The sequence below is a fragment of the Podarcis gaigeae genome, assembly GCF_964106915.1.
Source record: "Podarcis gaigeae genome assembly, chromosome: 8".
Taxonomy (NCBI): domain Eukaryota; kingdom Metazoa; phylum Chordata; class Lepidosauria; order Squamata; family Lacertidae; genus Podarcis; species Podarcis gaigeae.
Window position 1 is genome coordinate 54,735,189 of NC_139684.1, and position 13,754 is coordinate 54,748,942.

At 54.3% G+C, this 13,754-nt stretch overlaps 1 protein-coding gene across 1 annotated transcript in view; it reads right to left on the reverse strand.

The window, feature by feature from the left end:
* Positions 1-1,136: 1,136 nt before the first annotated feature.
* The window catches only part of BCAR1 (BCAR1 scaffold protein, Cas family member), a 37,528-nt gene continuing 24,910 nt past the window's right edge, over positions 1,137-13,754 (reverse strand). The window contains exons 2-7 of the mRNA XM_083751412.1: positions 12,395-13,030; positions 5,696-5,842; positions 5,433-5,540; positions 3,794-4,933; positions 2,491-2,580; positions 1,137-2,007 (exon numbers count right to left, since the gene is read on the reverse strand). Coding sequence (XP_083607538.1) covers positions 1,486-2,007; positions 2,491-2,580; positions 3,794-4,933; positions 5,433-5,540; positions 5,696-5,842; positions 12,395-13,030 — 2,643 coding nt within the window. The 3' untranslated portion in view covers positions 1,137-1,485. The remainder of the gene's footprint in view (positions 2,008-2,490; positions 2,581-3,793; positions 4,934-5,432; positions 5,541-5,695; positions 5,843-12,394; positions 13,031-13,754) is intronic.

Consider the following 13,754-nt stretch of genomic DNA (forward strand, 5'->3'; position numbering starts at 1 on the left):
CTCCATGTGCCAGCCCAGGGCAACCAGGAATAACAGAATGTGCCTTACACAAAATCAGACCACAGGTCCACCTGGCTCAGCCTTATCTACAGGGACCTGCAGCAGCTCCCCGGGGTTTGAGACAAGGGGACACTCCTGGCCCTATCTTGAGATGCTTCAAGAGAGCAAAGGGAAATGGCAATGAGAAGAGGAAAGGATGAGCACCACAGAAGGAGCTTTGCAAAGCCAAGTTTCACTCTGAGCTGGGTGAAAAGGGACTTTCTTTTCTCTGTCCTGAAACTCCCAACATTCAGCTTCCTTGGAGTTCTGGCGTCATGAAAGAGGGAGGGAAGACTTTTCTCTTTCCACTTTCTCCATGCCGTGCATGATTTTACAAACTTCTATCACTCCACCTCTATCCAGCCTTGTCTCTGAAGAGGTCCAAATGCTTCGACCTTTCTTCACAGGGGAGTCAGTTGTTTTGTCCACCCTTTTCTGAACCTTCTCCAGCTCTACAATATCCAGAGGCCATACACAGTACAGTGGTACCTCGGGTTACATACGCTTCAGGTTACAGACTCCACTAAACCAGAAATATTACCACGGGTTAAGAACTTTGCTTCAAGATTAGAACAGAAATCGTGCTCCAGCAGCACGGCAGCGGCAGCAGCAGCAGCAGCAGCAGCAGGAGGCCCCATTAGCTAAAGTGGTGCTTCAGGTTAAGAACAGACCTCCAGAACAAATTAAGTTCTTAACCCAAGGTACCACTATATTCCAAATGCAGCCGCAGCTCATAGCTTTGTGCATTTGCACTGTGACATCGGCACTTTACTTTTCGTCCAGGCATGGTGGTGAAGCTGGAACAGATCAACGCTCTCCCCTGTTTTGAACATGCAAAGTTTTAGACCAAATCTGCCTGGTTGACAACCCTAATGAGACACACACATTCTCTCTCTCTCTGCTTGTGGAGCTGATCACCTTCCTTCTGTGTCGACTGAACAACCTGGGCAAATTCATTTGCTGGCATCCCAAGGCTCTCCCACAGATAAGGGCACTGATGTAACCATGGCAAGAGAAAAACACACACACACACACACACACACACACACACACACACACACACACAGAGCAATCTTTCTCCCGTACCCCCTAATTGCTTGGATTCTATGCCTCTTTATTTGATTTAAATAGTGCTCATTAGCCAAACCATTTCAGAATCAAACAGGGTGTGGGGGAAGGGGAAGGATAACTATTTGCCTTCCACCACCTTCTCCCCGGTTGCCATCAGGGCCGTCAAGATCCTCCCTTGTGAACCACATCAGGCACATGGGAACCACTGGCAGGAAGGTCCATTGTCTGTGGAGCATAGAGGGAAGGGAGGGAGCAGCCAGCCCACCAACCCAGGAGAGTCTGGATAAGTATTTACAGCCCATTTGCAGTGTTTGGGTGGGTGGGTGTGGATCGTCGGCAGGCCTCCCCCCGCCCCTACGAAGCCAAGGGTGGGCTTCACATGGCCGCGAGCTGCCCCAGCACCATCCGGAACTGCTGCGTGCTGTTGGCGAGCTCGTGGACCCGTGCCACCATGTCCTGGGCAGCAGCCGGGGAGGGGTACTGTAGTGCGGCCACCTTGGTGGTGGCCACAATCTCCTTGAGCATGTCACAAAGCAGGTTGCTGTAGTGGGTGACCTTGTGACGCACGTCCTGGGCCTTGGCCTGGCGCGAGAGAGTGTCCCCAATGAAGACCAGCTTGTGGGCGCTCAGGATGACAAACTTGCTGTGCGCCACAAAGATCTTGGGGGGCTGGTTGGTGCTGACGGCCGTGAAGAAAGCGTCCACGGCATTGGTCAGGGTGGTGAGATTGGCCTCGCACTGCTCCAGGTAGAAGAGGAGCAGCTGCCGGTCCGAGGGGCAGAGAGAGGCGCCGTCCCCGGCCCGCACGTGGGCATAGTGCTGCGGGGGCGTCCAGTTGGACAGGTCGTTGTCAATGGGCCGCGTGACCTCCTGCTCCAGGCGCTCAAACTGCTTCAGCTGCGGACAGGGGGGAAAAAGCACAGGGTGCTCCGTCAAGCAAGGGTGGGCTGTCAAGGACAAATGGCTCCCCCACCCCAGCTTGTGACAAAATGAGCCAGCTTCCTCCCCACAGGGCTACCTGGGAACCTGGGCTTTGCCACTGGGATGTGGTGGCATCCTGAAAGCCACAGATCCACACAAGCCGGCCCTACCGTTAGGCAGAGTGACTCAGGCAGCAGACTTTTGAAAGCAGTGAATGGGAGGTGAAGGTGGAGAGGCAGGAGTGGAGAGTGCCACATGGTCTGCCCTGCTTAAGCTACCCTGGCATCCTTTACCATCAGTGGCAACCAAACATTTTTGGGCCACCTTGCCATTTGTTCCATGAACTCATACCCTGCCAAAAGCATTACAGGCGATGACCATGTTGTGCATGCGCCATTGACATGTGCCTGGCAAAAGCCTTAGTGGTGGGGCTGGACCCAGGAAGCCCACCCCACTCACCTGTTGCTGCTCCAGGTGCCCCTTCCCTTGCCGGATGATGTTGCCCCTCTCAAGCAGCTCCTTCTGGGTTTTCTCAAACTCTTCCTTTCCCTAGTTGTTTTTTAAAGGGGTGAAAAGGAGGTTAGTGCGGGTGCAACCAGAGGGACAGACCCACAGCACAAGGAACCCACTCCATCAGTGCTAGAGCATCTGCTTGGCATGCAGAAAGTTCAGCCCCCGGCACCTTCACTTTGAAAAGGTTCTGGGCCAAGGCATCTAAAAAAGGACTCTTCACCAACCTGGCTCCCCCCAGATGTTTTGGAACTGCAGTTTCAATCAACCCAGGTCAGCACATCTGGTGGACATCTGGTTGGTAAGGGCAGGTGTAGGCAACACTGCGCTACCTGGATCAGTGACTTGACTCTGCAAAAAGGCATTTCCTATTTGCCTGTTTTTCAGCTTTCCACCACTGGGGATGGGCCATATCCCAGCTGTTCAAGCACCTGCCTGGCAGGAGTAAAGTCCCCAGGTTCAAACCTTGACATCTCCAGGAGAAGGCTCCCTTGAGAGTCTGGAGCACCAGCACCCATCAACAGAGACAGCCCTGAGCAAGAGAGCCCCATGATCTGACCTGGCAAAAGGCCACCACAGCCCTGAGAGCCTCTCCCTGGCAGGGACCAGAGGCGGCACTGGAGGTGGTTGTGTGCAAATTCCAGTGGGATAAGAGTGTTAGTCTGCTGCAGCAAAACCAAACAAGTCTTGGAGAAGACATGTGACTGGTAGGCACACTCGTTGGTTGAGCTGAAAGATATTTTATCGTCTGAGGCAAAGGCGACAACGGCAGCTCCTGCTATTCTACATACAAAAACTGACTAGACCAGCAGCTGGAACATACTTCAGCACTGGTAATGGGGCAGCAGCCTTTACAGCCCCCGAGAGCAGCAAGCCTCTGGGCACATTTGCCTTGGGCAGTTGCCTCACCCTGTCTCATGAAAGGGCTGGCCCAGATTATTTGATTATAAACCTGCAGGCAGGGCCTGTTTTTTTTTAAAAAAGCAAAAATCTTTGTGCAGGGCCCAATAAACTTTAGGGGCTTTGTATATTAATGGCAATACTTAACCTAAGGCAAAGTGGGTGAAGAGCAGAGAGAGGAGGGGGCCTTCCTGTTTCTGCCACCTGGGCTACAAAACTCCTTAAAAAAAAGTCAATTTTGGAGGTGTTAATTTTGCTGGTGTTGATATTGACATATTGTATCCTTTGTGTGCGCACTCTTCCCTCCCCCCCCCACAGCACACCCCTCCTCTTCCCCGCCGCCCAACCCCACCTGCAGGTGGACGTAGTCATAGTCTTCCATCCAGCCGCCCTCGCTGTTCTCATACTGCCCCTCGGGCGAGTCCTGGGTCAGGAACTTGGGCGGAGAGGGCAAGGGCCGGGACTGGATGCTGCTTGCCTTGTCAGCCGGGTTGCCGTGGGCGAGGCTGCCATCCCCTCCCAGGGAGGTGGGGGGCACCTTGGTCCTCCGGAAGAGCAAGGAGGCGTTCCCGTGCAGGAAGGAGGCCAACTGTTTGGTGTCGTCCGGCACCCCCCGCGAGTACATTACCAGGTGCTCCAGGTCGTCCGGCGGGGACCCCGGCTTGCCAGCCACCAGGGCACCGGGGGCCCAGCCGCAGCCATCCAGAGCCTGGCTGTGCCGCAGCAGAGCCTGGTACACGTCCTCCATCTTCTGCACCTGCTTGCTCAGCTTGGCATAGAGGGAGCGGTCCGAGGCCTGAGAGGCGCTGCTCACGGCCGCACGGGCAAACTCCAGCAGTTCCCGCAGCGCCCCCCGGACGCTCTCGGCCGCCCCCTGGATGCGGGCCGCTTGCACCTCCATCTGCTCGGGGCTGCGCCAGCTGCCGCTGATGAAGGACATGAGGTAGGAGACGGCGGTGCCCACGTTGCCCTGGAGCCGGGCCAGCGTCTCCATGGCAACGTCCTGGTCGAGGTGCAAGTCCCTATCAGGGGCCTCCTTGACAGGCACCATGTCCAGGGAGGAGCTGGAGTGGTTGCTGCGGGTGCTGCCCGTGCTGGAGGCCGAGAGGCGCTTGCCGTCGCCCGCCTTGCCCTCCCGGTCCACCTGGGGTGGCACGTCGTAGATGTAGTCGCCCTCCCCGTCTTTGCTGCCCACCGGCAGCTCCCGCGGCACGTCGTAGACCTCCTGGCTCGCCAGCTTCCTTAGGCCGGGCGGCACGTCGTAGATCTCCTGGGACTCGGGAACCCCTTTGCTGGCAGCCGGAGGTACGTCGTACACATCCTCAGGCAGGTAAGGCTCTGCCGCCGGCGCGGAGGGCTGGGCAAGGATGAGTGGGTGCCGTAAGGGATCAAACGGCTTGGCCTTGCAGAAGACGGGGGGCACGTCGTAGGTCTCCTCCCGCGCGGGGCCATCGGGGACGTCTTTGCTGACCGATGGGGGGATGTCGTACACCTGCAGGAGGGTATTAAAGCTGGCGTTTAACCCAGCAGCACATCTGTAGCCCCCTCTGCTTGTAACATGCTGCTAGTTCGTTTCTGGGTCCCATTCAAGGCGCTCACTTGGGCCCCAAAGACTGACATTTTCCCTAAAGACTGTCTAAGGTGCCCAGATCGGCAAATGGGGGGGGGGGGGCTCTTGGTAGTTTCTTGCCCTCAAGAGGCTCTGGGGGAGGGTCTAGCATTCAGCTTTTTTTTTCTTGACATCTGTGGCCATAAAACTGTTTCTCTTAAGTTACACAATAAATCAAGCCTATGCTTTGGAGAGTGTACTTGGTGGGGTGGGTGTTTCTTGGCAATTTTTGTTTTGCCTCCGGGTCAAGCGCCTTCTACTCTGCCTTGGGGTCAGAGTGGCTCTCCTAAGCACTGGGGCAGCCCCCCACCACAGCCCCTGCCACTGAAGCTAGAGGCCCTCCCCACTTCCACCCCTCGGAAACCTTGCACGCCATACTCACCACCTGCAGGCCTTTTTCCACACTGGGGGGCACATCATAAATATCCTGGGCATGAGCCAGATCCCTGCTGTTGGGGCCCTTGACTGCCAAGGTGGGGGTGTCATATACCTGGCAAAAGGAGAGCAAGAGATGTTAATTTCCAATGAGTTTGAAACCCATTGAGGGCTGGTGATATGGAAGCAGAGGTTTCACCACCAACCCACCTGCGTGGGCCCCATGCCAACCAGACTCCCCCCACTTCTAGAAGGCAGGGCATCACTCACTTCCTGGCTGCCTTGGTTCCCCAGTAGACCCCGTGTCGGGGGCACATCGTAGATCTCCTGGAGGTGGCGGGGAAAGTCGTACTCATCCTGCTCTCCTTTGGGGGAGTCATAGACGTAGACCTGACCCACACGCGTGGGGACGACAACCTGCAAGGGGGAAGAAAGGGGGTGGATGAGACAATGTTTGCTGGGCTAGGCAGGTGGGAACCTGGCTGGGAAAGTCACAGGTCTGACCTCCACTTGCCTGAAGCTAACTCTGGGGGCTCCAATGGGTCTGAGACACCACAACATCTCAGGCTCACCTACTGCATTCACCAAGGATCCTTTCCTCCCCCCCCACACTTTTAGGGGGGTTGGGAGATGCCCTAAAGACTAGCTCAAAGTCACCCTGAAAAGCCAGGGGTGGGGGGACATCAGCGCCCCTCCAAGCATTCAGCCAAGTCCAATGCACTATCCAGTGCCCTGACCTCTTGGATGCTTCCTTATGCCCAAATGCTGCTGAAGAGCTTTTTCATGCTGGGGCGAACAGTACTGGGAACATGCCACTGATCCTAAAAGATGCTCTTAAATAGCTTCTGTGTGTGTGTGTGTGTCACATAGGATGCAGCTCGTCCTTTCCTCCAGCAGAGGGTGCTGCCTGCCCACAGGCAGCCCCTGTCTGGAAGGAACCTCCAGGCACCTTGCAGCAGGAGCCCCTTCTTCAGGGGAGGCAGGGATGACATCATGTTCTATTTCTGGCTCTGAGCAAATGAAGGGCTTGGAGATGAAGCACAATGTGCGCTCATTCCCTCATGGGCGGCCGCTTCTGGAGGCGGGGGGAAGGCGAGGGACCCTGCCGCAGACGCCTTCCCGGCTGCCGCTAGTTTGCAGAGCGGGGGGGGGGGGGGGAGTGCATGCATAGAGAGGCATCGGAAGCCAGAGGCTGCAGGAGTCTCCAAGCGCATTTGTGCACAGTCAGAGTGCAATACAACAAAAACGTGGAATTCCGCTACAAGGTTAAGCAGGAATGAGTCTTTGCAAAAGCCGGCTCTTGCTAACTAAATTATAACAATGCACTCAGGTTGCATTATTTATCCTGCTTCTGATCTGCCTGGGGTAGAGTAAAGAGCTGCCAAAAACACTGAAGCTCAGAGAGGAGGCACGTTGCCCCCGCATGCCGTAAGAACACAAGAAGAGCCTATTGGTCAGGCTCATGGCCACCCAGGTGCCTCAGGGAAGCTGGACCGGAGCACAAGGGCAGTTTCTCCCCTCCTGCGGTTTCCAGCAACTGGTATTCAGAAGCATTGCTTGGAGGCAGAGCTGAGCCATCATGCCTAGTAGCTACTAATGAAGACTCAGCCCTCCTGGAATGGGGACCTCAGAAATGGCAGGTGGGTCAGAGAGGGGATGGATGCAAAACATGGTGTCTGCAAGGTCTGGTATACAGAAATTAGTGAGCCAAAGCACTCCTAAGAACATAGGAACGCAAGAAAATCCCTGCTGGGTCAGGCCCATGGCCTATCACATCCAGTATTCTGTTCCCAGGTACCTGTGGGGAAACCCGCAAGCAAGACCTGAGCACAAGAGCCCTCTTTGCTCCTGGTATTCAGAAGTATTGCTGCCTCCAACCACTGAGGCACAGAATCGCCCTTTGGGCTGGTAGCCGCTGATAGCCCTCTCCTCCTTCATGAATTTGTCTAATCATTTTCTAAAGCCATCTAGGTTGGTGGTCATCATTTCCCCCTGTGGGAGCGAGTGCCATAGTTCAACTAAGGCACATTTCAACCACTTACCCCCAATCCCAAACTACACAAATGACCCCAGGCAAGAGCTGGTGGCAGCAGCAAATGTGCAACCTCTCCCAGGTAATACCCCAGATCTAAAGTCTCCCAAGACACTTTGGATGCTAGTATCTACAGATCTGATGCTTTGCAACAAAAATTAAAAGAAGCAGGAAAACCAACATATAATTAGCAAGTTAATAAGATTCTCATGAGGGTGGAAATACGCATTTTGCAGGTTTTCAAGCCAACAGAGCCTGCCAAGGACTTCAAGATTTCATCATGCACAGCCCACGTATTCCAAACACCACAACCATAAGGTGTGGGAACTTGTTTTGTTTGGAAAAGGGAAAGTGGTGGTTCTCAGGATGGCAGCCATCGAACCAGAGGTGTGCTTGATGGCATCGCTTCATATCTTTAGGAGAACCTTCACTTATGGTCAGTGGTCAAAATTCCCCAGCTGTTACTGGACTACAACTCCCATCACCCCGATCCCTGGTCCTGCTAGCTAGGGAGGATGGGAATTGCAGTCCAGCAACAGCCGGGGACCCAAGTCTGAGAAACACTGCTTTAGGGTAACCAACTAGGACCTGGGAGAGACCAGGGTTCAAATCCCCGCTTGGTCTTAAATCTTTCCCTTGATGACCTTGGGGGCCAGGCACTGCCCCTCAGCCTAACCTAAAAAGGGCAGAAGACCCCCTGCATGCCACCTGGAGCTGCTCAGAGGAAAAGGTGGGATACAAATGTAATATGTAACGTGGCACTGCCCTGAAAAATGGAGATCTTCCCATGGCACAGAAGCAGCCAGATGCTGCAACGCAGGTTTGCCCAGAGTGGTGCCACTCGCACAGCGCCACCGTGAGCCACTCCCCAAACACACACACACACAAACACACCCTGCATGGTACCCCTTTGGCCTGCCCTCGAAGGCAGGAAAAAGCAACAAGGTCACCGGCGAGGAAGAGGCGTGGGTGGGGACCTAGCAGGCAGGCAGGCAGGCAGGCAGGCAGGCAGGCCTGGCCGGCTGCCAAGTGAGAGAAGCTTTTTTCCTGAATCATTTACTGCTCTGCCAGGCCTGCTCCATCCGAATCTCCTTCAAGGTCAGCCAGCAGCAGCAGCAGCAGCGGCGGCTACTTAACAGAGGACAAGCATGCCAGGTGCTTTGCCTACTGCCAACACACAACACACAGGACTATCGGTCTCCCCAGCCCAATACTGTCTGCACGGACTGGCAGTGGCTTTCCAGAGATTCAGGCCGCTAGAGCCTCATCTACCTGGAGGTGCCAGGGATTGAACTGGGGGCTGTCTGCATGCAAAGCATGAGCTCTGCCACTGAGCTGTGAGCCACCTCCTAAATATAAAACAAGGACTGTATCTAACTACGTTCGGCTCAGAGCAGACACACGGAAATTTACAGACCCAGGTTTGTAATGTCCTTGTTTGCCTTTAGTTGGCTGAGGAAGGCAAGGGGAGCAAACAGACTAACCAGAGAGCATTTTCCCTGGGTTTTCCCAGGTAGGTAGGTTGGTTGGTTTTTGCTTTCGGGGGTCAAAATTCCATGGTCAGGAATGCACTGGAAACTTCCTCAAAGGAATCAATGGAAATTGCCAACAGGTTATGCAAACGCTCGCCTAAGGAACGATTTCTGGGGGATGCCTTGTGATTGTAAAGCAGGACCTGTGTGTACTAACACTGGATACAATCCGAAGGTTCCAGTCCTCAAGGTTCTGAATGAAACAGGGGTTCAGGTATGACACAGGAAGCTGCCCTACACTGAGACTGTGTATACACCATTCATTTAAAGCACATTTCTCCTCCCCAGCCCCAAAGATTCCTGGGAACTAGATATTATTTAGAGCGATGGGAACTGTAGCTCTGCGAGGCATAACGACAACTCTCATGATTTTGGGGGCAGGGATAGTACATGGTGTGTACACAGCCTCAGTCAGGCCACTGGTCCACTTAGCTCAGTATGGCCCACTCTGATGTACAGCAGCTCTCTCTGGGGTTTCAGGCAGAGGTTCTCTACCGAGGACTGAATCTGGGAACTTCTGCAGGCAAACCAAACGCTCCAACCCTCTGCTCTCCCCTTGCACTGCAAGACCCCACATTTTGATATGGCACTCTGGGAAAAACCAAAGGCATCAGCCATGCCCAGCGATGCCTCCTTACAAGAGCCTTGTCCGTCTCCAATCCAGAAACAGGCTTGCCCAGGAACCAAGTTGAGGGAGCCTCAGAGATGGATAAGGAGGCCTCCCACCCAGAGGGAGGCCATTTCCTTTCCCAGGGAGAAACAGGAAACCGCTCCTCACAGCCTGCTGCAAACCCCCCTCCCAGGGGAAAGCCATGCTGGAGCACACACACACGCCCCTGTCTCCACCCTCCACTGCAGAGGGAGGCAGCGGAGGCAGGAGGCAAGCTGCCTTGGTGCAAATCTCCAGGAAGCTCTCTGTAAGGAATGCAAGCACCAGCACTTGGGGGCAGGGGGAGGCAACCCAGCCCCAGCAGTCCAGGAACACTAACTGCCTCTGCCCCCGTGCAGAGAAGCAAGGAGTTTTTAAAAGCAGACAGTAGTAGGTTGATTGCCACAATGGGGTAGCTGCTGCCTGCCCACAATGAGCAAGGCAGGCTGAAAAATCCCAGGGCATCTTTGCAGTCTGAAGTGTGGCTGCTGGTGTCGCAAATGGATTTCTCTCCCCCCTGCAGGAACCCCCAGGTCAGCAGAGCCAGCAGGGTGCAGCAGGAGCCAGCTTAAGGCACTGCTCTTTAGGCTGGCTCCTCTGGTATTACTACTGATGTTTAGCTGAAAGACTTTGGTGTGTGAGTGTTCTATTGCGGTTTTAGCAATTCATACTTACCTGCCAGGATTAAAATATTTTAAACAAATTAGTTAACTGCATTGCTTAGCTGTGATTCCTGCACTGCAGGGGGTTGGGCTAGATGACACTTGAGGTCCCTCCCAACTCAACAATTCTATAACCACCAACCACCCTTTGCTACAACTCCCTGGTCCCCAACCTCTACTTTAGCTAGACATAAGAATGGCTTCTTCTGCTTTCCCCCATTTACCTTTCTCCTCTTGCCTCCCTTATATTAAAATATACCTTGTAAGCCCATCAGGGCAGCGGACTGTGGTCTTGAATGCCATGCAGATCAGCAGTGCATTCATTAGTGTTCTAACAACAGCAACCTGCATGTGTTTCCTCGTTGTTGTTCTTTCCATCGCCTCCCACCATTTCACATTTATGCCCACCCACCTGAATTCAACAGGCACAGTTTGACTATGAGCTCCGTGGGACAGGGAACTTCTTTGCTTCTGTTTCTCCTTGCATGTGTCCGAGGGGCAGCTGATGTAGCCCTCTCCAGATGTCACTGGGGGCCCCAGCTCCCATCCGCCTCTGCAGCCAGCCTGCCCAATGGTCAGGGTTAATGGGAGCTGGAGTCCACCAACCACCTCTGAAGGGAATCATGATGGACACCCCTGGCGTGCGAGGCTGTACAGATAATTCATAATAATGGACCCCATGCAGAAGAAGCACTTTCCTCTCGACCGTGAAAAGCGCCCAGCTCAGCAACCGCTAACAAGGAACCATTTATGCCCCTTTCTCTTTCTCTGTGCCAAAACTCGCAAGACAGTGCCTTCACAGCCACTTTACTACCACTGTCTGACTGCAGGAATAAAAACCACTCTTGCCCACTTTGACGGCAGAGTGGTGGATTTCTCCTGAGAGCATCGTTCCTGCATCTGACTCTCTGCTCTCGTGCTAAACCCGGAGAGGGTGGGCTGGGGAGAGCTGCCTCTGCCTATTCACAACGGAAGCCAGTGATGGGCAAGAAACCGGCGGCATCACTTAACCCACCTTTCCTTTCCCCCTCCTCCTGCTCTTCCTCCTAAGGGGGTTTTCAACATTTTAAGACTTGATTCTGCTTTTCTTAAAATTAAAAAAAAGGGGGGGAGATAATCTACTTTCATTTGCATAAACACACAAGTGGCAATTTAAAAATAGATCAGACAGCATGCAGGGAAGTAGGACAGAATACTGAATCGGTGCTTGATTTGCTGGCCAGTGTGCCTGTCAAATGCAATGCAAAGCTGCCCAGGCTTAAGAAAGGCAGAGTTGGTCGTCATTGGCCTGTACAAGCAATCACCCGCTGGCATGCGGATAGGGTATCCTTTCTTTATACCAGCCTGGCATCCTCCAGATGTTTTGGACTGCATCTCCCACCAGCCCCACTTTGGGGGAGGCTGCTTTAAGCTGTCCTTATAGGGAAGGCGCTCCCACCTCTCAGATTGTGCTGGCTGCCCTTTCTCCCCACGCTGGTGCTCTGAAGGAACATTAGAACATAAGAACATCCTGCTGGATCAGGTCAACAGCCCATCTAGTCCAGCATCCTGGTCTCACAGTAGCCTTCCTGTGGCTTCCAGCAACTGGTATTCAGAATCACTGCTGCCTCCAGCTGTGGAGGCAGAGCATAGCCACCATGGCTAGAAGCCACTGATAGCCATCTCCTCTATGAATTTACCTTATCCTCATTTAAAGCCATCACTGCCTCCTGGGAGAGAGAGAGTTCCATAATTTACCTAGCTGCCTGCCTCAAATCTTCCTAAATTCAGCTTTACTGCATGTCCACAGGTTCTAGCAACGGGAGAAGGGGGAAAACGTACCCCCATCCACTTCCTCTATGCCATGCATAATTTTATAAACTATCCTGTCTCCTCTTCCTTGCCTTTTCTTTAAACTAAAAAACCCCAAACGCTGCAACCTTCCTTTATAGGGGAGTCGCTCCATCTTCTTGATCATTCTGCTTGCCCTTTTCTGAACCTTTCCCAACTCTGCAATATCCTTTTCGAGGTGAGGCAATCAGAAATGAATGCAGTACTGCAAGGGTGGCCACCCCATAAACCTGCCAAGTGAACAGGTGCCCCTCAGAGGCTTACCTTTCCTTGGGTCTTTGGGGCTTCCCATCCCCGTCCATCCAGCGAAGGAGGCACCTGGTAGATGTCCTGCCCCAGCCCTGCGGGAGCTGGAGGGACCTGGTAAATGTCCTGGGGTGGGCTGGCCGGTCCAGCTGGGACTTGGTACACCTCCTGGCATTGAGAGGGGCTCTGCTTTGGGTAGGCGGGGGGCTGCTTGCCCGGGGGCGACTGGAACTGGCCCGTGGTCACTGTGCCCTGGTGGAGGGGGGCCCCCGGGGCCTTGTTTGGCGCCGGCACCAGGTAGACATTGTCCTCTTGGGGCAGGAAGGAGGGGTGCATAGAGGTGTACTGGGAGGCGGGGGACGTGGTGTAGCCCCCTTGGTGAGTGTAGGCCAGGGGGGTCTGCCCTGTCGGTTGCGGCGTCTGCTGTGGTGTCTGTGGCGTCTGCTGCGGCAGCTGCTTCTTGTCGTACATGCCCACCAGGATCTTGAGGCGGTTGCCGGGGACGATGCCCTGCCGCCCGTGCAAGGAGCAGAGCCACCAGCCATCCAGCCCTTGCGTGTTGCGCTCCAGCACCGTCATGATGTCGCCCTTACGGAAGGAGAGCTCGTCCGGGGACTCGGCCACATTGTCGTAGAGCGCCTTGGCCAGCACGTTCTGCAAGAGAGGCAGAGAGGAGGGGAGTTAGGGTGGCCAGCAGGGGGTGGCAGAGGGGATGGGGGGGAAGGGGGAAGACAGCGGGTGGCAGGGCACCAATGGCTGAACAGTGTAGAGAGAGGTCAGCAACTGGCACACACACCTCCCAAGCTGTACAAGATGGCTCCCAGAGGTACAATTTGCAGTCAGCATCACATGAACCGTGCTCAAAAGGATCACCGGAGTGAAGTGTTCACAGAGGGGCCATACTCGCGCCATAAATTTAAAACACCATGATGCCACTTTAAACAAGACACGGTTTCTCCCTCTCCCTAAGAATTATGGGAGCTATAGCTGAGAGTTGCTAGGAGGCCCTTATTCCCCTCGCAGAGCTACAATTCCTAGAGTTCCTTGGGAAGAGAGATTGACTCTGGGAACTTTCAGAGCAATAGGGGTCTTAAACTGCTTTAAATATACAGTGCAGACAGGGCCTGGGCTACATTCCACCCACATCAAAGTAAATGGTTTCTACACACGTACGCATCTAGGTAAGCACAACTGCACTTCAAAGACACATTCCAGCCAGGCAAAAGCATTGGAAGTGGCTGTGGAGCAGGGCTGGCGGGGCTGCATCTGGCCCTCGGTCATGCGGTTCCTCACCCCACATATACCCACCCCCCTGCCCATTGCACCTCCTCCTTCTAAATTAAGACTAAGGAGACACCTTCACTGCTATAGCCAAAAA